This window comes from Miniopterus schreibersii (assembly GCF_964146895.1).
Source record: "Miniopterus schreibersii genome assembly, chromosome: 1".
Classification (NCBI taxonomy): domain Eukaryota; kingdom Metazoa; phylum Chordata; class Mammalia; order Chiroptera; family Miniopteridae; genus Miniopterus; species Miniopterus schreibersii.
In genome coordinates, this window is record NC_138101.1 from 150,484,837 (window position 1) to 150,511,892 (window position 27,056).

The following is a 27,056-nucleotide window of genomic DNA, read 5'->3' on the forward strand; positions in this document are numbered from 1 at the left end:
TACCTTGAAGTTGGGTAACTTCAGTGTTTTAATTAAATTCAGACAGAAAGCAATCCCCAAGATATCCTGTAAAATCCAAGCCCACCTAAAATCAAAAGAAGTTACTCTATTGTTTTATCTATTTTCAGATGGAACTTTTCAAAAGAACAAATCACTACAGTAAAAACTGTTCAATTGCAATGACGTGATTATTCAATAATTAAGCAGCAATTGTAACAATAAAAAACCACCTCTCCTACTCTCCATATTTAGTAATTTACTGTCCTCGTAGAATAATGAGTTGAAAGGCTACCTCAGAAGAACATGTATCACACATAAATGCATATTTATCTTTAATCTTTGAATTTATACATGTCTCTTTCTAGAGGAAGATAACTTATAACAAAGGATATTGCTGTTAATATACACCCAGATAGCTAGAACTTAAAGGAACAAGCTATACAACATACTCTATCAGAAACTAACATGCATAATTACCAATTGATTTATCAGACCTGAAGCTGCCTAAAAGTGTACGAACTTTGCTCCCAAATTTTAGGTCATTAAATCCTTTGGACTTTAATAATTTTATTAATAAACCATTAAACAAACAAATATATATTTTTTTCTGGTTATTCATCCTGCAAATGGACGAATAGCTATATATTTTCTTATATCTCCTTCTTTATTAACTGAGAGGTAGCCTACTCTAGCATACTTACACTCTTTTGCACTTTGCTTTTTTCACTTAAAAATATATTAAAAATGTAGATATATTCTGGAAAAAAATATGTGTGTGTGTGTGTGTGTGTGTATACACACACATGTGTGTATATATATATATTCTGGAAATCACTGCAAATCAATTCAGAGATCTTCATTCTTTATAGCCACATTGTACTCCATTGTGCGGCTATACCATATTAAGGACATTTTAACGTACTTAATTAAGTACTTAATTATGGCTATACCATAATTAAGCATATACATAATTAAGTCTATTTTAGCTTAGATGTTTAAATCATGATTCATATTTCCTTCTCTACATGACCTCCTATCCATTAACACAAGATCTGCTTATTTAACAAGTAACTTTTTCAAGCTATAGTGTTCTGGGATAAAAGCAAAAAACTTCCATAAGAATCACGATGAATAATTACCAGGGCAAGACATAAAATAATCCATCCATAATCTAAATCAAATAAACGAAGTATTTATACCTATCTTCATTTCTAAACACAGCCCAAACAGCAGCTATTGCTATGCACAGTCCAGAGAGAAAAATAAGTCTCACTTCAATGCTTTTGCCACGACAAGCAATCCTAAAAAAAACCCAAAACAGATGTAAACAGATTAGTTTATCCTGCAGATGAAATAAAATGTTCACTTAATGTGAGAAATGACAAGTGTTAACCACAGTCATAAGAAAGCTATTGAAATACCAATGTAAAAGTCTTGATTTTAAGTAAAACATAATAAAATAAAATAATAAAATGTTTATCAGGTCAACAGAACCTTCTGTGATGATGGAAATGTTCGATATTGTGTTGTTCAATACAGTAGCCACTAGCTCCATGTGGCTATTTAGCACTTGAAATGCAGCTAATGAAACGAAGTAAATTTTTAATTTAACTTAATTTTAATTAATTTAAATTTAAATAGCCACATGTATACTGAACTGCACAGGTTTAAAATAAGATTCCTACTTTTTCTTGTATTGTTTTAAATTACAAAAACCAACATTACAGGATTCTTTGTAAGAGATACATACGTGCATTGTCCATATGGTATCTTATGTATTAGTGCGGCAAGACAGTTGTATAGACTCATTGCTGATGCTATGCAGAAAATTGCTATCATAACATAAACTAGAAAGAAAACACAAGAAACTAAATTATATGAGAACAGAAAAAAATGTAACAAGAAAATATTTACACAGCAATACTAATTCTTTAGCTTTCTCACTGGATAGTGATACTTTTAATGCACTGACCATATTATAATTTGAACTGGTTACTAAATTGAAAATATTTAGATCTTGAGTTTTAAGAGTATTTTGTGTTGTTTTAGTTCCATTATACATTGGTAGGATTGCTCAAGGGACTGAAGCTGGCTCTACATTTATTATCATTCAATGATTTAACGTATATTCAAGATTTCTATGAAGTGAGTTGAAGACATTTATGAATATTTAATTTTAATATAAGAATGGAAGAATAAACCATTATAAACACTTTTAAAATGCAGCTTAGGGATGAGAACTGACACCTTAGACATTAGCCATGCCATCTATATTTTCCTAAGGTAGAATTTATCTATAACTTGACCAGAGGTAAAACCAAATCCCTTCAGACGAACCTCTGTTATCACATAATACTATCATAAAACAGTTAAAATTGACAGGCGTTTTTCTATAATAACTATACGTAATTGAGAATTTTTTAAAATTAAGGACATTTTATCTCTGTTGTTAAAAGGGGGGGATTATTGTATTCTAAAATAAAATAAAAATAATTTGTTTTCTGAACTTTATCAAAATTTCACAATGGAAATACAAATTTTACCCGAATATTTCAAATTCCACTAAGCTGCAGAAAACTGTACCTGTGCTGCAGGTGAGATAGAGAAAGTAACCCAGAGACAGTGAATTGGGGATACCCACTCTCTAACTGGTGATCTTGGATAAGTTACTTTTTTAGTCCTCTGAGTCTCATCTTTAAAAAGTGCAATGTAATAATACCTGTCAGGGTTATTGTGAGGTTTCAGATAAGTTAATATATATAAAATCCTTAGGACAGTATCTGGTACATATAAGCTTTATATAACTACTTGTTGTTATTTTATTTATTGGTTATATATGGTAATAGGACTAGTAAGATAGAGAGTCAAAGACTGCCATGTTAAGTTTGGTAAGTCATCCACCACAGGTCTCCCACCCAAGTTTTACAACACTGGTGGAAATCAGGCTCTTGGGGCCCTAAGAGATTTTAGGTGTCTCATTCAGTGTCACACTACAGTCAAGAAAATGATTAGGCATGGAAAAGAATTTGGTTATAACTGTGTTTAGTTATGTCCTCAAGCACGACAATCATAAAATGGTAAGGGGAATCCTAGCAATTTAGTATAGTCCCATTATTTAATATATTAAGAAAAGGCAGCATATTTAGCCATAAGAAATCATTTGGAGGTGAATTAAATCTTACAATATCATATAAGATATTCTTAGAGTTATAATTGAATCTCATGTCCTGGGATAACCTTGATGTTTAATGATTTTTCTCCTATATCAAAAATTACATTTATAAACAGGGTCAACTTCTAAAATATCATTCAGTGTAAGGAAATATCTCACCAAAACTTAAAACATGCTTTAGGACAGAGTACAGGACCCTCTCTTTTTCTATTAAAGACCACTAATATATTGACTGAGGTTCAGATACAAATAACTGAATGCTATTAAAATAGAAAAATTAGCCACTCGATGACAATGCAATACAAAGAATACCCTAGAACACACTCTCCAACAACAGATTGAAATATGAGTAATAGTCAAAGAATGATTACTTTCTAATTGGAAATATATGTCATAGATCTTTTTTTTTCCCCCTGACTGGGAATTGAACCGGCAACCTTTCGGGCATGGGATGATGCCCAACCAAATGAGCCACAGTGGCCAGGGCATAGGTCATAATTTTTGAATTGCTGCCACAGGACAGGAGAAACTGAATAAGCTGAAACTAACCTTAGGCCTCAGTTTTCTAGTCTAGAAAATTATTCTAATGTTCTCCAAATAAGCTTTATAGCCTTTGGTGGTTTTTACAAAGGGTTTTTGCTAGTTCTCATAAGGCACACTTCCCTTGTCCCTGGTCTCACCACCTCGTCTTTGTGCTGTACACTGGCCAGGAATGGCAAATTTCCATCCTATCAGACAATTAAGAAGACTGTCCAGGAGGTGACAAGCCATTATGCTCCTAGCCCTGCCTACTTAAAGGAAAAAGTATCAGTTACTCTCTAGATCACAGGCAAGTACCTGTGTGTCGTTAGAGGTAGTATGATCCTGTTTATACAAGTAAAACAAATTTCAAGTAATACATCCTGATTTGCAAACTGACGAAAGAATAAACTACACTTTGGGGGCAGGGATAAGCAAAGGCAATGAATCAGTAGTTTTAATAGCCTTCTATTTCATGTAACTAAATATAGCCACCAAGAAGTCCTTAGCCTGCTCTTTAGATATTAGGATTTCATGCTTTATCTTCAGGGAGGGAAATGTAGAGACCATAGCAATTTTTCAAGTCATCCATGAAGAGGTGTTCTTATCTGAATTTTTTTTTTTATCCCAGAGTAGCAGGGACCTGATACTTCTAACCATTTAAAAAGATAGTATCACTTTTTAATTATTCACTTGAGTTTTCCAGGTAGAATGCCTTAAAGGAAAAGATAAATCTGGCCAAGTAAGTGAAAAGACTGCATGCCAAAAATAACAAATATAAAACATGACTTCTTACCCAACCATTTGTAGAAGAAATACAGTAAGACCATCATAACACAGCAGATGGCCACAAATATTACAACTGTTAGAGGACTGAAAGTTAAATATTCGTCCTTCTTTCTCCTAATTTCTCTGTCTTCAGTGTTTGCCATTGCCTTCATGCTTTCCCTGAGTAAACATACACAGGAACTTCAGCAAATCTCTTCCAAGTACAAGCATTTTTAAAATCTTCAACACAACTTAAACATGTTATTGACTATAAAGTAATACACTTAAAAAAAACCCCAAACACCAAAAAGAAATACTTAATCCACAAATGAAAAACTCTCAATTATTCTACCCTCCAGAGATACTGTTTTTAACCTTTAACTTTAGGAATAGCATTTTTTTTCTGGAGGCAAAATTACTGAAATAGATGACATATATTATATAAACAAGTTAATGTTTGTGGATATTTATATTATCTAATTTGGAAACTATGATGACAGAATAAACCAATTCTTACACACTTAATATTATCAATTTACACACAGTAAAGTACTTCTAAGATTAGATTTTTATTTTTTTAATTTTTTTTAAAATATAAGGGAGAGGGAGAGAGAGAGGTGAAACATCAGTGATGAGAGAGTCATTGATGGAACCCACAACCCGGGCATGTGCCACGCCCGGCCAGGCTAGATTACTTTTAAAATATATATCTTTATTGATTTCAGAGAGAGGAAGGGAGAGGGAGAGAGACAGATAGAAAGAAACATCAATGATAAGAGAGTCATTGATCAACTGCCTCTTGCACATTCCCCTAAGCCCACAACCTGGCCACGTGCCCTAACTGGGAATTGAACCTCAATTTCCTGGATCACAGGTCGATGCTCAAACGCTGAGCCATGCTGAGCCACACTGGCCGGACTAAAATTTGCTTCTTTTAAATGGAAACACTAAATTCTTCTATCCATCAACTCAGTATTTACTATATGCTCATCAGTGGATTATGGACTCACAGGAAGTTCAAGACATAGCTTTGTGCTACCTTGATTTAAGACAGCAAAATATAGTTTCTAATTCTTCCAACAATCCTTGCTATGTCACACAGTTAATAAAAGGGAAATAGTGAAGTTGAAAAGGAAAGAGCCACAATTGTCCCTTGTTGAGCAGTCTCTGTTCTGTCACCTAGTGTCTCCTCCCAGTTATATGGAAGACACTGCACACTTTTCCAGCTCCAATCCCGTCAATTCTGGTCTGCTAAACTCTGTTCCCTGGGTGCACTCCCTGACCCTTCTCATCAGGTATCGGCTCAATACAAACTTTAGGTTAAGAAAAAGTTTACTTCTATCAAATTACACATTTGCCAAACTGCTTATTTAGCAACATGCCATTTTCTTATTAGAACCTGGCTGACTGGGATGGCCAGCACATTAAGCATCTGTGACATTAGGAAGGCTACCTGGGATAACAGAAGGGAGAGTCTGGGGAAAGACACACAAGCACCTCCTTGAAACTGTAGAGTTACATGGTTATTAACATAAGTTTCAATAAAAGCGATACCCAAGAAGGAAAACGTGCCAACCTATGGTATCTATCATTACAAAAAGACACATTTAAAGACATTTTTTTTTATCAGAGTACACATGTAAGCCATAATAATGAAAGATTTATATATTTGTATTCAGTGTAATAGACAGCACGAGGCAATTTCTTGAAGGGAAAACATATACTAGGTTTATATCACATTAAAATACTACAACTCATCTTTATAAAAAAATCATACTCTTAAATTTCTCAAGAGCCACATGCAATGGGCAGAAGCTAAGCTTTCTTCCATGCCATCTTGAGTTTATGAAGCTTAAGGATCAGAGGTCTCGTTATAGTAAGACTTTAAATTTCTACTAAAAAGTCTTTATATGGAACCAAGGCATCTTTCCCTTTTGCATAAGGTGCACCCTGCATTTGGCAGGGGGATTCTGGGTTACAAGGTCCTGTTTTGGCAAAATTTCCCTTCCCTAAGCCTTATTCTCTTTCACTAAATGATAATTCTTAAGTTCTTTATAATTCTACTTTTCATGGAAATTTTTCCTGTTTATCACTGATTCATATTCTCTCTCTTTATATTGTTATCCCCACTCCCACCCCAAACACACATACACTTACTTCCATCTTTATCTTACTCTTAGACTCAGCCACCTGAATTTTAAAATCCATAATCTTATAGGTAAACATCTCCTTTCCCAACCTGGCTGTTGAAGACAACAAACTCTTTGTTTCTGCCTATCATGATGATTTATCAATAAAAAAGCTTATATGCACTCCTCTCCCATCTCCAGTTTTCTTGAGGAGGAGCCTGCCCTGACATGCATATGAAGCTTGCCTTGCTAACTCAAAGTGTGGTCCATGGCCAGCAAAATCACTTGGGAGCCTCACCCCAAACCTCCAAAATCTGAACGTATATTTTAGTGAAATCTCAAAACAGTTTTTACACACATTACAATTTGAGAAGCACTACTCTAAAGAAACAATCTACATAGTAATGGAAGTATAGGGTAAATCTATATTAAATGGGAAAAGGTTTTTAATGAATTGGTAGCTTCTGGGAAATGATAAGTTTCAACAAATAATCTAAAAATAATTAGAGGCCTCCTTAAATACTATGCTTTATGAAGATTAATATTAATGAAGAAAAAACAATGCTTACATGAAAACGTGACCGATATATGTTAAAACCTGTTTTCCAAATATGTAAAATATTTAAAGTTTAGTACTCCAGGAATCTACACTTGCTAAACCTCTTGATGTAAATCAATCAAATTTTAGTATTTTAAGAAATTACAAATAAGCTTATTAGCTTCATTTAGTTGCAAATAAGCCCTTTAACCAAAATCTAGAGATCAATTCACAAGGTGAATATATGCCCTTTATGAATGAAATAATATGCTCTGAGCACCTTTTTTATTCAGAATTATGAATATGAACTGATCTTTCTCTACCATATCACCTGCTTTAATCTAGAGCCAAAGGTATATAACTGTAAGAAGACTGGGTTTAGGTTATTATTAAATAGGAATATCCAAATTTTATGTATATTTGAAATTTCTACTTGTAAATTAAAATGTGGACATGTTTAATATCCTCAGAATTCCTAAAGCATTGAACAGAATGATGAGGTCACACTGTAATGACTCAGTTCAGAAGGAGTTGAAAAACTCCCCACCGTTATTTTCTTCCAATTGAAATAAATAGGCATGTTAGGATACTAGGTATCTCCATCTTTACTGGGAGAGATAATTGAACATCTTAATTTAAAAGTCTTTGATGGAATGCCAGTGTTTCCCTGCCAGCAGAAGTGTTAGAGGTACCTATGACTCCTTCCTCAGTGAAAAGTTAAATGACCCATATGAGGACAGACAGCAATCTGATCTTATCTGCATTATACTCTGAGGTCAGGAAAAATTTTAAATGTTGTTACATGATTTAAATGATTTCAAATAATAATTTTTGACTATTTATCACAAAAAGACACTGCAGTTTAATTAAACTTACAATTCAATTAGTCCACTCCAGTATCCTCCTAATGCCACAGTGAACACAGAAATTGCAAAAATAACCACCATAGTATAGTCAAAGTTAGGCCATGATGGAGAATACATTTGCACAGTAATGTTATCTCCAAGAGTCTGAAAGGCAAAAAATGAGAGTTAAAACACCAGAATTGGTTTTCTTTCCACTACAGCACATGGCAGCAATATTCCAGTTTCACTCTGGAATGGACTCAGCATCAGACAGTCAAGAATACAAGAACTAGTTTTAACAACGTGATATATCCTCTTGTCAAAATTAGGAGGCTATACTTTGGTTTATTAAATCTTGAAAGTGGAGTGTTCCACACAATCAAAAGTTTTTAAAGAAGTCAAAACAAGTAAATAACCTTTCTACAGTCAGGGCTCTGAAACACCCTGTGCTAAATGGGAGGTGAATACTTTCCAAGTAAAGACTTGGTTGGCCTTTACAGCTTCGTGTCAGCTAGTGGAGCATGTATAATAATTTAAGTTAAATATCAGTGGTTAAAATTCAAGAGTTGTACTATTTATGAACTTTGTCTAATATGTAATTACTAATTTACCTGCTTCATGTCTTTAAAGTCTTTGTTGTATATAAATGCAATCAGTATTTTCACATCATGAAATTCAGATTTGTTCCCTGAGGGAGCAAACTAGAAGAAAAAATATATTATGAAAACATATAAACTACTAATATATTTCCAGAATAAAATCAAAATTATTCCATTAAATATAATATTAGATCTTTATAAAGTTATAAAACAAAGTTTCATGTGTTCTTAATATCATAGCAAGAGCTCTCAAACTAATAGATACAGGCATATCATACACATGTAACACGCACACACATATATATATACTTGTTCCTAACAAAGTCGTGTCTACTTTAGGAATAGAAAAGAAACCACAAAACTTTCCAATGAAATGCCTATCATAACCAGAATGTTTATTTAAAAAGAATCCTACCATCAGATTAAAAACTCAGCCCCTAAACCACACACAAAGAAGATAGTTCAATCTGTGAAATTTAGAGTCATGAGCTCAAAAGAAGTTACTATAGTTTTATAACTACTATAGTTTTATAACTTACTAGGACACTGTTATTGGCAACCAACAATGCTTCAGCACCTCCTGTTTGTGCAATTCTGGCCTTTTCAAGAAAACTGCAGGTTCCCCACTGTACCACGACTGCTTCATTCTTTATCCCGTCAGGAGGAATATCAGAAAGCTTGCACAGTGATGTGGAAGTCAAATTCCTCAAACTAATGGAAGTCTGAAAAGAAGAAATGTCTTTAATGTGATACCATATTTCACCCTAAGTGCATTTAGTGACAAGGTATTTACTGATTTAATAAAATTAAATACTTTTAAATTAAATTTAATTACTTTTAAATTTAAAATATTTTATGATGATCAGGCTTTGAGGTATTTTAAAATCCCCTAACTTGTTTTTCCCAAAGAGAAAAATACTTAAGCTAAAGCAATAAAATAATTATTATTTATTAATCACATATTACAACTAGTTCATACACTAAAACATAATAATCACTCACTTTCACCTTTCAATATTTTTGTTTACAAATAAACAGTAACTGTGATTTACTTACTGCGTTTTCTAGGGAACTTGGAAGAGCTGTCCAGTAAGGGTTATAGAGCATGCAGTAGTCCTTAGATGGTGAAGCCGTGCCACTTCCAGACGCGTGCAGGATTGCTTCCTGAGCAGCTGTCTAGGACATGAACAATAATTTTCACACTGGCGATAATCTGACTTGCCAACAACTGAGGATTTTAATAAAGCTATTTATATACAGGTCTGACCACATTTCCTTAAGAAGAAAGGTCTTCCACTGAATTTACTTTTTCTTGTTTGAGAAAATATTGAAACTATACACATCTGCCTAGAACAGTCTTTGAGGAAGTCCCTCTCTTTCGGGGATCCGATTATGGCCCTTGCTATCTGCCATATCCCAGGGAGGATTCTTGCTAGGACGTGATCATTTCAGTACTCCTGTCACAGCCTGAAACTTTCCTTCTCAACCCTTAGGAGCTGTTACTTCATTGTTTACATTCTATAAGAGAAAATCCACTTGAAATCCCTTACCCGGTCGTACCTTCCATATTCTATGAGTAACTAAGGGTTAAAAAGTACAGTATTATTTCCAAGTGCTCTTTTTGGAAAAGAACCGGAGAACTCTCAAGTTTTGAAGATCCTGCAACTGCCTATTCAAAAAGACCAATCCAGAGTTTAAAGTGAGGACAAAGAAGAGCTAGAAAAATATTCTTTCCTTGAGCCTCATTTCCTACTATCTAGAAAAAAAGAGAGACAAGAGGTAAGAAGTGACTGAAAAAAGTAACTATTACACATGAGGGTGGGAGTGGAGAGTAAGGAAGGCTGAAACACCCTAAGACCGTGAGAATACTGCTCCACACCACGAGTCCCTTCAGACTTGGACCAATCCCAATCCCAATCCCACCGCCCTCCTCCTCTGAGCAAACCTTTCCCTAAACATACGGGAGAAAAGACTGCTCGGCAGGCGAACATGATGGACTAAGCCTCCACCACTAAAGCACGCATTAGGTGGAGCCATATCAAATTGCTGACGTTTGACCATTTTGATCCATCAAGTTGGTAGTTTCATATAAGACAATCTAAACTTTTAATGAGAACAAAATGCTCTAGTCCATGCTCTATCTAAAATCTCCCTTGAACATTTGGGAATGAAGGCTTTTTGGCATAGTAGGGGCTTCATTAGCTTAAGGGTCTAAGCAAGTGTAGGGAATTCTTTTAAAATGCCATTAAATTACATAGAATTAGATAAAGGTATTATTTGTGAAAAAGAAAATGTTTTCATTCAGCTATATATTTGGTGGCCAAGAATGGATTCTGAGACCAGAGGTGAAATCAATATGTTAAATTCTTACTATACACCAAGTTATTTTTAAATTATAAACAAACTATACAAATGAAACAAAAGTATATTTAGGTCACGTTCATGCATTTTTCTGATTCAATATCACTGTCTTACAAATGAGGGTTCTGAGATTCAGGGAAGTTACTAATATGGCCTAAATAAGGTCAGATAGTGGAATCATCCACAATTCTAACTACAAAGGCTACTCCTCTGGATAATTATGAGGGCTGATTAGGTTTAGATTAAACATTTTTGAAAAGAATGTCCCATAAGTGAATTAGGTACTTCTTATTGCACCCAATAAAATGGCACATGAGGTCAGGATGTCCCCCTACTAGTGATGGCTTGTTTAATTATTTGGTTACATAGTAACTGCAGGATTTCTCTCATGTAAAGTTATATATTTTTTCCCTTTGTATTTGGTAAGTAAAGTAATCTGTCGCACCGTATGAACAGTTCAACAATCTCTCACCTAGTGTTTTAGCTTTCATGAGGATCCATGACTGAATTTTATTTTACATATTACATTGGGGATTGCAAGACGGTAAATGTTTTTTAATACTGTCATTCCTTCTACATTCTTCTTTTATAAAGTTTTAGTCTCTCCCTCTACCACCTTCTGTTTAGTATCACAGAGACGCACTGATTATTAAAAATCCAATGCAGTATAACAACAATTATGCATTTGGTGTTCAAATTGTCCCAAATGTGGCCTGCAGAAACTCTTCCAGCTGGCTCTCACAGTTACATTCTTAGGTGTTTCCCTTATATCTTTCCAGATACTATCTATAAATATTTAGGGGATATATACAGAGAGATAAAATGTATATAATATTTGTTTTACACATATGAGATATATAAGACCATACTATATAGTGCTCTGTAGCTTTTCTAAAATTAAAGTTTTATAAATTATAATATTCAGTGTTACTTCTATAATTACAAAAACTAAGAGATTAAAAAAATCTTAAATGTCCAAGGAAGAAAGATCTCCAAATATGAGTAAGATTTACTGCTATAAAGGTATTACAATATTTCCTGTAATAGCAGAAAATTCATCATTTGTAAAAATAAAACTCATTGATATGGGAATTACTAAGGCAAAACACAAATTTTAATGGAAGATGAATACAAATGAGGGAAGTATAACCATACACATCGCAGACTAGTTAGGCTGAATGTGGAACATGCAGCGAATTTCATGAGCGAGCTAACAGAACTAAACAACGTAAGCATTCCCACTACATTTTTTAATATCTTAGTGAAATTTCTCATAGAGGGTGTACAGCTTCAAAATATGTCATGAATTTTGGAACGAAAGACCTGGGACAGAATGGCAGTTTCACCATTTACTGGCTATCTTACACGTCACATAGCCTGTCTTAAGCTTCGACATCCTTGGTTTTGAGATAATAAATGTCAACCTCACAGAGTTGTCATGAAGATCGAGTTAGATAAGCCCTGGCCAAGTGGCTCAGTTGGTTGGAGTGTCATCCCATACATCAAGAGGTCAAGGGTTCGATGCCCAGTCAGGGCACACTAGGTTTTGGGTTCGATCCCAGTGGGGGCATGTACAGGAGGCAACAATCAATGTTTCTCTCTCACGCTGATGTTTCTTTCTCTCTCTTCTCTCTCTCTCTCTCTCTCTCTCTCTCTCTCAAATCAATAAAAACATATCCTTGGGTGAGGATTAAAATTTTTTTTTTTAAAGATTAAGTTAGATGATGTAATTGTTTGCACAAATTAAGCTCTTAATAAATGGTAACTATTATTAATACTACATCTAGCACCTTGCTAAATACTGGTATCATGTAGAAGAAATACAAGGTAATTAGAGGTTGCTTAGGTTTGGTGGGATGTGGGGCTGAGGGTGATAGCTAAAGGGTATGGGGTTTCTTTCTTTTTTAAAAAACTGACTTTATTTTTTAGGTCAGCTTTAGGTCATAGCAAAACTGAGTAGGAAATACAGAGTTCCCACAAACCCCCATACCACACACATGCATAGCCTCCCCCATTATCAACATGTGCACCATAGCAGTACGTGTGATACAACCAATGAACCTACAGCGACACATCATTACCACCCAAAGTCCATCGTTTACATGAGAGTTCACTCTTGTGTTGTAGAGTCTATAGGTTTTGGCAAATGTATAACGGCATGTATCCATCATTACTGCCCTAAAAATCCTCTGTGCTCCACCTATTTGGTTTCATTTTGAGGTGAGGTAAATGTTTTAAAATTGACTGTGGTAATGGTAGTTCATATCTGTGAATATGCTAAAAGCCATTGAATTGTACACTTTAAATGGGTGAGTTGTATGGTATGTGAATTATATCTCAATAAAGCTGCCCCTTCCCAAAAGAAACGCTAAACAAGAAACTATAGTCTTACTGGGAAGATTAAAAACAAATCTGAAGGTGTAAGGGATTAAGCACAAATTGCCAGTTATAAAAATAGTCACGGGGATGTACAGTACAGTGCAGGGAAAGTAACCAATAATATAGTAATTGTAATCATGTTTGATGTTAGATGGCTATTAGAGTTATGAGGGCAATCACTTTGTAAGATATAATATGCCTAATCACTATGTTGTACTCCTGAAACTAATACAATATTGTACACTGTAATTGAAAAATAAAATTTAAGAAATCACAAATAAAATTTGATTAGAGTGAGAGTCCCTAGTAAAAGCTTTAGTGGTTATGAGGGTGTTAATAATGCAAATTCTTGGCCCCTACTAAATCAGAAACCCCGAGCAGTATATATTTAACAAGTCCTTCTGGAGATTCTACTTGTTAAAATTTGAGAACCACAGCTACAGAAGCAGTGCCTCTCAAGAGTTACTGTGCACACGAACCATTTAGTGATCATATTAAAAAGCAGATTTTGATTCAGTACGTCAGTAAGAGTATGAGATTTTACATTTCTAACAAGCTCTCAGGTGATGCTGATGCTGCTGGTCTATGAACCACACATGGCTATAAGAGAACAGAGTAGTGGAAACCACATTGCTATGGGTCAATTAAATTGAGAGCATAGCAAAAAAGGTTTAAAATTCAGTGTCCCTTCAAATATTATAAGTACAAAATTAGGTGAGACTTGTGGTACACCCAATCTAGTGTTAGATCATCTGACAAAGATCCTATGGTGGGAGGGCAGGATACCTTCCTTTACATCTTCCAAGTTAGAGGCATGCTCCAAAACATCTAAATTGTCCCCTGTAATTAACTGTGGTCCAGTCTTCAAAAACTTTACTCAACTTTTAAAATATATATTCGTATTTTCAATCAGTAATGACAAAATTCTTAGTAAAAAGCTCAGTATGAAGAGCTTAAAGAAATTTAGAGGTAACTAATGAGTCCCTCCATTTTATAGTTCAAACAGATGCAAAATGATCAAAATAAAGTGGTCTCAGGGCCAGGATTAGAACTGAGCTCTCTAGGACCCAGAGAAGCAGTCTTTCAACTCCACTATCACTTTCTTCATGCAACCAGTTCCTTCATGCAACCAGATCTCTAAGAAGCTCTTAGTGCCCACCACCACCCTCCAGTTTTAATACTGCTGGCACGTATCTCTGTATTAGCTGGCGTGGGTCTCCTACCACCATTCAAATTCTTCTAATACCCAATTGGTTCCTTCTACATCCTAAATATCTCAAACTCTAAGCCCTTTCCTTGTTCTCGTACAAATAACTCCCAATTCTAGGACTCCAGAGTTCCATGGAATTCATTTCCCTGTGACAAATGCTCCTTACTGCTTACCCCAACTCTTCCCTCTTCATGCCAGTTCCTATAAGCACTGGTCACGGAATCAAGTGTTCTCCAGAGCCATCAAATCATCAATCTCACACCAGTGCCTTTATTTTCTGCATTTTACTTGACCCTCACATGCAAGGGAAGTTAACTAGCCCATAGTATAAAGCAGTACTTCCTTTTTCTTGACTCAAATTTACCTCACATAAAACTTCATGGGACATGGACACAGACGACAGTGCGGTGAAGGCCTGTGATGGGGCAGGGGTTGGGTGGAGGGGGGCAAAGATGGAAGGGAAATAGGGACATCCATAATACTGTCAACAATTTAAAAAAACAACTTCATGGGGTACCTGTTGTTCACGAACAATTCCTAATTTACTTTATTCAGATCACTTGACTTCAATCATATTCCATCATCTTCTTTTCAAATCAAAGAGTATTGATGATTAAGTCTATCTTAATGTTACGGCTGCCTATTCCTTTGACCATTTTTCTCCTAAATAGCTTTTAGTATGACAAGTGTCAAATGATTACCAAAAATTTAAAAAAGAACTGTAGTGGTCTCTACCAGACTCACATCCTTGCAGGTATACTATCACCAGTCAGACCTTAAAGAGGGACATGCATCAGGACTTTAATTTTGTAAGTGGACTTACACTGAGTCAGTCTTGCTCTGACCTTCGAATCCCTGTCTCTTGAGGCTGTGTTCATGCTTTACACGGGCATTTGAAATCCTGGCCTCTGTTCCAACAGCCTCTTGATGCTGACTCACCAGCCCAATATTAACTTACTGGGAACAGGCCTGTTCTACTCCTGTGCAAGCTAACAGCACAGTTCGAGAATTCTTCTTTAACCCTGGCTAACAGGTTTGGTTTGTCTTCTACCCTTCTTTCTCCTTTAAGAGGTATCTGAAAGCACTGGATGTATTTTCCAAATTTAAGTCTTCACATATTCTTTTTGAAAATAATAATTCTCTAGCCAGAAGTTTACCTAACATACTACTCCCAACCCTGTATCCATGTCATTCTTTGAGTATGCCAGGACTCGGTACCTTGGCCCATTTTCATCTGATCAAGATTAAACTCTGAATAACGCAGTGTTAACCTTTATCTATGTATATATTCAATTCCCTTAGAAAAGAAAAACCTTTACAGATTAGTCAAGCATGGTTTTTCTTTCTTCCTGGAGATTATGCTCAGTAATCTATGCAGCAATTTCTTACTCTTTATTACAGATCAGTGCTTCTTGAACTTCAATGTTCTTATTGAAATGCAGATTCTGATCCTGTAGGTCTTAGGTGGGGCTTATGATTATGCATTTCTAACAAGCTTCCAGGTGATTCTCTGATGTCAGTCCACAGAATACATGGTTATAGACTTCATCCTGAACAGCAGTGAAACTTGAAAGTCTTCTAGACATTATTGGGGAATTCCTAGGAATTTTCTCAAGAGGTAAGAGTCACATCATACCTGCAGTCTGCTGCTGGTATAGCCAATGTTCGTGGTTGGCCAGCAGTTTCCCCATTTCATCCATAAGTTCTTTCAAGTATATGTATGATTGTGACCCAGCTTCCCCAACATCCTCCAGCCCCAGTCTGTTCATTGAATCTGGTTTATGTTATCTGTATAGTTATCCATTAGATGTACTTAATCCTTTCCTGTAATCTTTCTTCATAAAAATCTACAAATTAAACTATTCTATTTTTAGACAACATGAGGGCTGGGGCTTTGGAGCAAATTTTGTTAATAAACTTTACTTACAATAAGAACTGGCAATTAAAAAAAACAAACCTGTATTCCTAAACCAAAAGATATAAAGTTGCAATGTAATCAATGAATTGATAAATGCTGAAGAGCTACAGTCACCTACATTATTACCCTTATATGGTACAGTAGGAGGTGTTCCTTTCTTCACAAACATCTTTCATCTTTACACAGATGTGAGTTTTAAGTCAATAGCAATACAGTAAAACAGGCCTCTATAGGGAAGGCAGAGTTGGGGTTGTGTGTCTGAATGACACATGTTCCAAAGTCAGGCCTAAATAACTTTCTGATCATTCATTATTATATATTCTTTGCCTCTTTCCTCCCTAATAACCTATATAATCAAGACAACCTACATTATTCCTACTCCTACTTTCAGTATTCAAGGTTTATGGATACACTAAAAGTGACTGCACCCAGACTGACAGTGATTAAGTGTAATCTTATTAATTAGTGGTTTAGTGGGAGCCAGGGCATCAAACAGGGATTTACCGGGAATCCGAGTCTGTGGGCCAGGGAAAAAGGAGAGCCAGGATTATTCGTTGCGCTTAGAGAATCTGAGGACATGCAGTACACAGGCTGAGAGGTACTAGGTTTGGGGGAGGGACAAGGTGACCATGCATTCCTTCAACACTCTGCAGTCTGAGGTACTAGGGGAGACAGCAGAGAATGAGTTAGGTAGGATTTCTTCTTCATGAGGCTTACATTCTACTTGTTACCTAGATCCAGCCTTTCTCCTGGTTTTCCCTAAATAACCTTACTACTTAATGATATATCACGGATGTTAGAGAATTTATGATTTATACTAGAATTCACAAACTCAAATGCTTACAAGGTTAAGCTGGGAATATAAAGGCACAAATCAGAGCTGATTTAAGACCACAGGACGTGGTAAAGTTTGGCAAATTCTGGCCTAAGGCAATCAAAATTCTTTAAAAAAAAAATAGTACCCTGGGGTAAAGTCCTAAACCTGGAGGCTTTATGGTCTAGATTTTTTTTTTAACAAACCCAATTTCAGTGATTTTTTTAACAAAAAAATTTATCAAATATATAATAAACATGACTTCTCCTGTTTTTAAACTGTTTCTTATGAATAACTTCACAAATTTATCCAGTCTTTTGATCTATTTTTCATTCATAAAAACATCATTATTACACAATTTAGTGAAAAAAATAAGAAATGTCTAGAATCCCTGGGTTCTAGTTTTCTTTTTCATGACTTCCCTTTTGATCTAGGATGTCATAATTTTCCTGAACCTTCTCGGGATTATTTTGAGTTTTCAAGGAGATGTATATGTAGGAGTTGCATTTGGAGAAGAAGATACACAGCTATCAGTGACTTAGAAAGCAGACAATGAATGAGATGCAGAATCCAGAGACAGCTCAGAAGAGAGAGGGTAAATGAAAAATTGGGAAGAATCTCTAAATTAAAGGAGGAATGTAACAAACCAGCATGTTTAAGCTCAGGCTGCCATAACAAAATACTATAAACTGGGTGGCTTAATCAATAGGAACTTATTTCCTTAGAGTCTGGAACTTAAAAATCCAAGAGCAAGGTGCTAGCATGGTTGATTTCTGGCAAGGGCTCTTTGTCTGGCTTGTTGATGGCTGCCTTCTCCCTGTGTCCTCCTCACATGGTAGGGAGAAGTAGGAGGGGGGAAGGAGGGAGGGAGGAAGGGGGGGAAGGGAGGGGAAGGGAGGGGAAGGGCGAGGGAGGAAGAGAGAGAGGGAGAGGGAGGGGGGGCAACAATTCCATCATAAGGGGCCCACCCAGGTGACCTCATTTCAAAGGACCAATCTCTAAATACAACCACATAGTAGGTTAGGGATTCCGCATAAGAATTTGGGAGCACACAAAGTGGTCCACAGCATTCTGCCTCTGGTCCCTAAAATTCATGTCTTTCTCACATGCAAAATACATTCATTCTACTCCAACAATCTCCGAAGTCCTAACTCATTCCATCCAGTATCAACTCTAAAGTCCAAAGTCTCATCTAAATATCATCTACATCAGATATGGGTGACTTAAGCTATAATTCATCTTAAGGTAAAACTCTTCTCTGGCTGTGAACCTACGAAACCACACAAGTTATGTGCTTTCACAATACAATGGGGGCAGTCAGGAAGAGATTAACCAAAGAACTTATATGCATTTATGCATAACTCATGGACACAGACAACAGTGCAGTGAAGGCCTGGGGGGACAGAGGGAGGGGGTAAATGGGGGAAAAGGGAACATCTGTAATAATTTCAACAATAAAGATACATTTTTAAAAATATAATGGTGGACAGATATTGGCTAGACATTCCCATTACAAAAGGGAGAAACTGGAAGGAAGAAAAGGGGTGACGGGACACAAGGATGTCCAAAATCTAGCAATACAAATTCCTTTAGATCTTAAGGCTCAAAAAGAATGCTTTTGACTCAATGTTCCATCTTTCAGGCCCAATGGCGTGGCATCACCCCCACGGCTCTGTGTGATGGCCCCACTGCTGTGGCTCTGTGGTGTCCAACCCCCAAGGCTCCAAGCAGATGCCTAAGACTTGCTGAAACTGAGGCAGTAGCCCTGATGACCTCTGAGTCACCTTTGGGGCCATTTCTCCCTCTTCTTGAAGAATAGTGCACGTTCACAGTCACATAGCTTCATCATCCCATCCTGTCAAATCCAAGAAGTCCAACAAACTTTCTTCATTTTGTCCCATCTCCATCTCCTTCAGTTCAAAATGGCAGTGCTCCTGCTCAGATAATCCCATAAATTTGTTATCAAATGGTTGTCTGGCCACACCCATAGTGCTCTTTTCAGAAGAAGCTTTCTCATATTTTACAATACATGTAGGCTGAGAATTTTCAAATCTTCAGATTCTAGTTCCTTTTTGCTTAACAATTCCTTCCTCAATTCCTCTCTCTCCTTTTGCATCAGGAGGAACCAAGCGGCTCCATGAACACTTTGCTCAGAAATCTCAGATGATATCTAATTTCATTGCTCACAATTCTTCCTTCCCCAAAGCACTAGAACACAATTCAGCCAAGTTCTTTGCCATTTTAACAAGGAATGCCTTTCCTACAGTTTCCGAAGACACGTTCCTCATTTCTGTCACACACCCCACCAGAACTGCCCTTAATGTCTATATTTCTAGCATGGACCCCAAACCTCTTCTATCCTTCACCCATTATCCAGTGATGAAGCTGCTTCCACATGTGTAGGTATTTGTTTCAGCAGCACCCCACTCCTGGTACCAAAATCTTAAGTCAGCTTGGGCTGCCATAACAAAATACCAGAGTGGGATGCTTCAACAGAAATTTATTTTCTCACAGTTCTAGAGACTAGAAGTCCAAGATAAAGGTGCCACCATTGTTGGTTTCCATTGAGAGGTTTCCTTCTGGCCTGTAGATTGCCACCTGCTCACTGTGCCTTCATATGGTGGGGGGGTAGGGAAGGTAGAGGGGAGGAACAGACAGGAAGCTCTCTGGTGTCTCTTCTTATAAGGTCACCAATCCCATCACAAGGGACCTACCCTCAGACCTCATCTAAGCCTAATTATCTCCAAAAGGCTCCATCTCCACATACCATCACATTGGGAGTTAGGGCTTTAACATGGATTGGGGAGGGGGCACAATTCAACACATAGCATAGCAGCTCAGAGAGCCTGGATAGCAGAACACACCTAGTTTCCCCCAGAGGCTGAGAGAGGAGGGCAGAAGAGAAGGAATTAAAGAAGATTCTTTGAATTGGTGTAATATACTAAAGGAATACAAATTTCAGCAAGAGATTTTTCTGCTGAGGATCCTGATTATCACTTCATTGCGATAAGTTCAAGAGGTAGCTATATAACACTTTAGAATCTTTGAAGGTATGAAAAAATGAACCAAACTTTTATAAAGACATTATGAAAAAGACTCAGGATTCTTCAGAGAACTTTGGAGCAATTTTAGAAAACTGACCCAGACTAAACTTCACTCCTTCTCTTGGAAACAACTCTGTGACTATGTCCAAATAACACTGTGAAATAAAGGTCTATCCGCTGGGGCTAGGAGTTGGGTTGCACTGGGAAAGATGAATGTGAAATGGAAAATGGCAAGGCCAAGAGAGAATCAACTACCTGTGAGGCACTTTTAAATTCTAGACTTACTGTTTAATGGGTTTAAAATTCATTAAAACAGCCAGAGGTGCAGTAGCTTGATTTCAATATACATAGTGAGGTCACTGATGTGAAGAGGTCAAGATGAGGAGGGTAGGCTGGGTGGTATGAAGGGCCTTTCCAATACTAAATTCTCTGCCTCTCCCACACAAATGGGGCAGCGGTTTCTGGAGTACTGCCTCAGATGAGGATGCTGGCCCTGCTCTTACATGACCAAGGGGAAAGGTACCCAGCAGTGCCAGCTTCAAGAGCCCAGAAAGGAGAAATGAAATGATTAAGCGGACATCACTAATTCAAATGAACTCAGCCCCTCTTCCCTAGGGCTGTATTTTAAGGAAAGAGGAATAAACAAGGGCTTCAAGAAGAAAATAGTAAAAGAAAATAAAAAATAAAAAATAAAGCAAACAACCAACCATCACCAGATAGTGTTGTAGGAAAGGAACTAAGTATCCAGAAAGTAAACAGAAGGGAGAGCGCTCCAGCTGAAGAAAAGGGTACCAGGTTTATTTGAGTCCCTCAGAAAAGGAATGAGAAATAGATCATTTCAGGAAATTAAAGGAAGCGACAAGAGGAAAACAAACCACTGAGAAAGTAACAAGAAACAGAAAATCAATAATACTAGTTGGCACTGAAAAAGATCTTTACAATTGAGAAAGTGCTTGTGGGTTTATTCCGTTAGCAGCACAATACCTGGCTTATAACAGATACACACTAAATATCTGTGGAGTGAAAGAATGTTACTGAGTCCTGTGGGGGTTCAGAGCTAGTGGCCCCCAAGATGGGCCCCTGTGGTATGGGGATTGTTTTGAGCTAAGGGCAATTTTACCAGGGGTTGGAGAAACTTCTATCCCTCTCTTGACTACCTGTAAGAATCTGAATTAGGGGCCTTGCCCATAATGGGAGATCATCACAGATAACCTCTTTTGAGCTGTCTGTAGGGCAGGGCAAACTTCTACTAAACATCTGCTTTTCTTATTCTGCAGTGCCTCTTTGAAGGCCCCAAGTGACCACACCTCATCCCTAGCTCAGAATGTCTTCTATTTTAATCCTCACCTGAGGACAAGTTTTTCATTGATTCAATCTAGAGAGAGAAGGCAGAGGGAAAGAGAGAAATATCGAAGTGAGAAACATCCATAGGTTGCCTCCCATACGTGCCCTGACCAGGGATTGAACCCTCAACCTGGGTATGTGCCCTGACCGGGAATGTAACATGCAACCTCCCGGTGCACAGGACAATGCTCTAACCACTGCGGAACACCATCCAGGGCAGAATATCTATACACCCATTTTCCTTTTCTGTCTGTGAACTTCTTGTGTGCATGGAGTTCCCATACATATGTATGTATTAAACTTGGTTATTCTCTCTTGCTAATCTACCTCATGCTTATTTGATTATTAGACCAGCCCAAAGAACCTTGAAGAGAGAGGAAAGTTTCTTCCTCCCACACTCCACACAATCCTGGGACTGAGGAGTACAGAACCCAAGATTAACACAGTAAGATATAACAAAATACACATGTGCAATATAAAAAGAATAAAATCTAGAATGTGGAAGTGATAGACTAGTTACAATTTAGAACAAGGACAACCTTTAGATTTGGCAAGCCCTTGAAATTATATGAAAATTCTGCTTTCATTCTTCTATTGAGAGGGTTCAGAGCTTTTATAAAAATTTCAATGTGAGTTTATGAGCAACTGATGTGTTATTTGGTTAATTATTCATTTGTGTTGAGAAAGAATTAGTGGGAATGTGACAAAGAAGATACATTCCTATAATTAGCTTAAGAAGTTAAAATGAAAATGAGTACAAAACCACTCAGACAAGTTTTATATCTAGGTTATAGATTTATGTGCACTTACATACTACCTGAATTGTTATCTTTTGGACATATCTGATTACATAATACCTGAAAGATCCAGTCTAACACTGCTGCGTTGTTACTTTGCTTATGTTGTACTCCCCTGCACAAGCAATTTTTAGATTCATTACTTCATTCATGCTCCTAATGTTGCCTAGCAAATTATGACTACACCAAAGGTGCTTATCCATTTTAGGTTTTGCTTTTGGTTTCTTAATAAATGTTAAAAGACATTTCCGTATTGAATATATTCACGTACAGTAATCCTTTAAAGTGGACAGTATGCAAAATACAGTCTTTTAAAGAAGTTACACATTCTACTGGTAAGAACTTAACAGGCAAACATCCTACAGATTCTGTGTAAATAAAGCTCGTAAAAGTTTCCAACCCGAACCTCCCTAAGTGAAATTTACAAGAAACAAAAACTGAACCACTGAACACTGGCTTCTAACACCCCCCCCGCCCCCCCAGCCCCGCCTGAAGCTCCAGCTGTTTGATGCTGAATCTTAAAACATTACCACTTTCCTGTAATTACGAAAACAAACTTGTGAACACGTATTTGTTACTCCTCTCCCCTTTAAAGCAGGCAGAAAACCAGAAACCACTGAAGGCATCCGACTTTCTTGTGTTCTTTTAAAAGTTACTTTAAATTATTACTATTATCAAAACCTCCCAGAATGGAATCAAAAGAGCTCTAAGGCGAAGAAGGAACTGCAGAGGAAAAAACACACAAAAAAAAACCCTATTAGAGCAATTAAACTAAAGCGCAGTCCTTGAACAACGGCTGACTTTCCTGGAACCGAGTACATTTTTTTTTTCTTCCTACCGAAGAGGCAAGAGATTAAGCAGCAGCAGTAAGAAAAGCTAGACGATCAACCTCAGAGGTCAATTAAAAATGCCCAGAGAACTACAGAGAAGCACGAAGGTCAAAGTGGCAGGAGGGGCTCCGCAGAGGGCTTTCTGGGGGTTAGGCGCTCCGGCGGCTTCAAAGGACAAGAGTCGGGGGTACAAAGGTGGAGTAAAGAAGGTGGAAAGGAGGCTGAAAGGAGAGGGAAAAACCAGGGCAGGCCGCGAAGGCGCGGGCGCGGAGGTCGGGGCGGGGGGGGAAGGGCGCCCCGGCCCCAGCCCCGCCCCGCCCGGGGAGGCCCGCCCGCCGCCCGCCCCCCTTACCAGCGGGAGCAGGAAGCCCCAGAGCAGGGCGGCGGCGGGGGGCTGCGGCCGCGGCGCCCCCATCGGACTGCTGGGCGCCCGGCGGCGCGGCGCGGCGCGGCGCTGCTCGGCGGGGCGGGCTCGGGGTCCCGCCGCGGCGCTGCCTCCGTGGCCGAGCGGACAGGGGCGGGCGGCGGGGCTGGGCCGGTGCCGCCGCTGTTGCTGGGGCGGCCACTGCTACGCCGACTTCCTTTTCCGGCCACGCCCGGAGGACGCGGAAACCCCCGCGCGGAGCACGTGGAGTCCCGAGGCCGCGCGTCCCGGCGCCGGCGGGCCCCCCGCGGCGGGGCGGGTCTCTTTCCGGACACTGGACCTGGATTCTCCCCCGAGCCCGGGAATGCGAGGGACTTTTTCAAGGTCCTCCTCCTCCTAGAAGTCGGCCAGCGCTGCTCTGTTCCCCAGCAACTACCGAGGTGCTCGGGCCTGAACCTGCCGGCTCCCCAGCAGGCCCTGGCCACCACCCCGTATCTATTCCGAGGCCACGCACATTCCTAAACTGCTGCGGCCACCGCTCCGGGCCACGGCATCTGTCTCCTCCGAGCCGGTCTACGCGGCAGTCCTAGGAAGGTTTTTTTAAAAGTATAAATCAGCTTATGTCAGTCCCCTTCACACTTGGAACAAAATCAGAACTCTGGTCTGGCCCGCAAAGTTTGCATATTACGGTCCCTGCCTTTTTCTCTGATCCCATCTTCACTGCTTAACCACCTTTGCCGCCGGGGTGCCTGTGGTCCTCTGGCCTTTGTTCGGTAGCCCTCCTCCCTGCTGCAATGCTCTTCTCTCAGTACCTGGCACGCTGGCGTTGGCTTGTCAGCTGCTGTCGTTTCTCCAGAGAGAACTTCCTGACGTACCCAGTCTCATGTAGCCCCCCCCACACACTTTCACATCAGGTGATTTAATTCTCTACAGAGTATTTTCACTCATATTCTCTTACTATTTATCTGTTCATTTTTTACGGCACCTTCCAAAGGATAGCAAGGAGTACCTTTGGGTTCTTCACTGCTATGTCCCCTAAACCTACAACATTTGGCACAAAGTAGGTGCTCAAATATTTGTTGGATGGATATTCAACACCAAACACTGAGTAGGATGTTCTCCCTGCCATCCCTCAGCAGTTTGGTGAGGAACAGAGATGTGTGAGCAAACACAGTTCAGGTTGAATATTGACTCTTTTGTTTGCACAAGACGCTATGGGAGTATCAAAGGGACATGTAAAAGGGGTGCCAGGAAAAATTCCAACTTAAGCTGAGTCTAGGAGGGTGAGTTAATTTTAGCCAGGCAATGGGCAAGGGGAAAGGGGAGACTTCTGGAAGAGTGAACCGTTAGTGTCAAAGCCAAAGGTGACAGTGGAGGAACTGTATAACGGGCTTGGCTTAAGTTATGAGTGGTGAAAGATGAAGTGAGAGAAAAAGGCAGAGACCGAATCAGAAATAGATCGATGGTTTGCTTGGGACTTTAAACTTCACCCAGTTGGTGGTGGAGAGCAAATGGAAAATAAGTAGAGCATAATAGACAGTTTTGGTTTTACAAGGCGCTCTGGGGTGGCAGGTGAAGTGGGAGATATTCTGAAATAGGGCAAAGTAGAAGGAAGCCAGCAGACCTGTTACACAACTGTAGTAACCTAACCCAGGCTAGGGATTGTGAGGGCCTGAGCTGAGACAGAGGCAGAAGAAATCGGGAGAAGATGGATCTGAAAGATTTGTAGCAGAATTTCGTAACTGAGAGGACACAGAGATGGAGGAGAGAAGGAATGAGTCCCAGGATCCTGCCCTAGGCCATTTATTGAGATGATCACCACCAGGGATGGGGGTGGTAGTGGAATAGGTGAGGAAGGGGAAAAACTTTTGGACATGAGTTTGAAATGTTTGTGGGACATCCAAATGTAAATATCTGTAGATTGCTGGCTAAGTGGATTGGTCCAAAGCTTACTGGCACGATGAGGCCAGAGTTCAGGTCTCCTGCCTGTCAATCCTAGAATCTTCTCACTTCCTAGCTGCCTAGGGCAAGCCAGGTTCCCCTTTTGTAAAATGGCTAGATGACTTCATCTCTAAATATTTCCCTTCTGCCCATGGTGGCCCTTTGCCTAGTGAATCTCCAAGGTGGCTCCTGAGGCTGTCTGAAATCTCTGTTTTTCTTTCTACATTTATGCACATTTTTCCTTCCCCCTCAGTTGGAGAACATTTTGTACATGCAGCCAAAGAACCTGTGTTAGACACTAGATCCTTATATAATTTTTTGGCCTGCTTTAGCTTCCTCAACTGAAAAATGTGGACAGTAATACCTGTTCTGCCTGCCTCACACGATTATCATGAAAATTACATAATCTATAGTTTGGGCAAAATTACTCTGAAAAAAAATTTTTTTTTAATTAAAAAGGAGGAGGTGTGGGGAAGAAAGGAGAAGGGAAAAAGAAGGCTGTGTTATTGCTGTAGTCCAAAGTGTCAGCGCTGTTTGTCACAATTCTGCCAGAATGGTTTCTCCTTGGTCAAAGTCCAGTACAGGATGAAGTGAAGGAAAAGAGGAGGGTTAGTGGAAGATTAAAAGATTCTTGATTAATGACTTTACTAATGGAATGGCTGGCTGTTAAAGTTTATTTGGAGTACACCTCTGTTCTGCATGAATTTCCCTGCAAGTATTAGGTAGAATAAAGGATACCTGGATAATTTTTACTCAATATTCTTATTCTCCAATTACATTATATATAAAACCCAATTTTGGAAAATCAGTATCATTGGATTAAAGATTGTTTTACTTTCTAAATACATTTTGTTGGTGGAATTTTTTACCCGTGTTAAAAGATAGAATGTTATTGGTTGCCAGAACCTTTGTATATTATAGGAAGTGGCCAGCAAGTACTTGCTCCATCTTACAAAAGAAAAAACTGCTAGGTTGACAGCAAAAGTAGAGGAGCTAAAACCCAAGTCCCTGCCCCAGCCCGCTGGATCCTTCATACAGTCCGTGTGTCCCGGCACTGCACGATGTTTTTACTGAGGGAACACTGATGAAGTGTTGGTAATGAGCCCCCAAGGCTTTCTTGGGCACTGCAGAGAATTACTTTAGTATAGGGCAGTGATTCTCAATCTTGACTCTTTATGAGAATCACATAGAAGAGCTTTAAAGGATACCGGTGCCTGGGTCCCACTCCTTCTCCTTTCCCTGTGCAGATCCTAAATTTAGTTGGTCTGGTTGTAGCCTGTGTGCTATAGTTTTTAAAGCTCCTTGGGTAATTCTAATATGCAACCAAGGTTGAGAAACTTTGGCTTCGTCAGTGATTATTTCTTAAATAATTTTTTATTTTCCAATTAATATTATATTAGTTTTAGGTGTACAACGTAATGATGAGACATTTATATAATTTACGAAGTGATCACTCCCATAAGTCTGGTGCCCACCCGACACCT

At 38.5% G+C, this 27,056-nt stretch overlaps 1 protein-coding gene across 2 annotated transcripts in view; it reads right to left on the minus strand.

Annotated features, from left to right (window-relative positions):
* SPPL2A (signal peptide peptidase like 2A) overlaps nt 1–23,774 on the minus strand; it is a 48,229-nt gene extending 24,455 nt beyond the window's left edge. The window contains exons 1-9 of one of the 2 annotated variants that reach the window (XM_081155156.1): nt 23,620–23,774; nt 9,627–9,746; nt 9,110–9,292; nt 8,583–8,672; nt 8,003–8,136; nt 4,488–4,639; nt 1,751–1,847; nt 1,200–1,301; nt 4–85 (exon numbers count right to left, since the gene is read on the minus strand). In XM_081155156.1, the coding sequence (XP_081011282.1) occupies nt 4–85; nt 1,200–1,301; nt 1,751–1,847; nt 4,488–4,639; nt 8,003–8,136; nt 8,583–8,672; nt 9,110–9,292; nt 9,627–9,746; nt 23,620–23,682 (1,023 nt within the window). In that variant the 5' untranslated portion in view covers nt 23,683–23,774. The remainder of the gene's footprint in view (nt 1–3; nt 86–1,199; nt 1,302–1,750; nt 1,848–4,487; nt 4,640–8,002; nt 8,137–8,582; nt 8,673–9,109; nt 9,293–9,626; nt 9,747–23,619) is intronic. The other variant, XM_081155157.1, reaches the window with a different exon arrangement.
* Between the last annotated feature and the right edge of the window lie 3,282 nt (nt 23,775–27,056).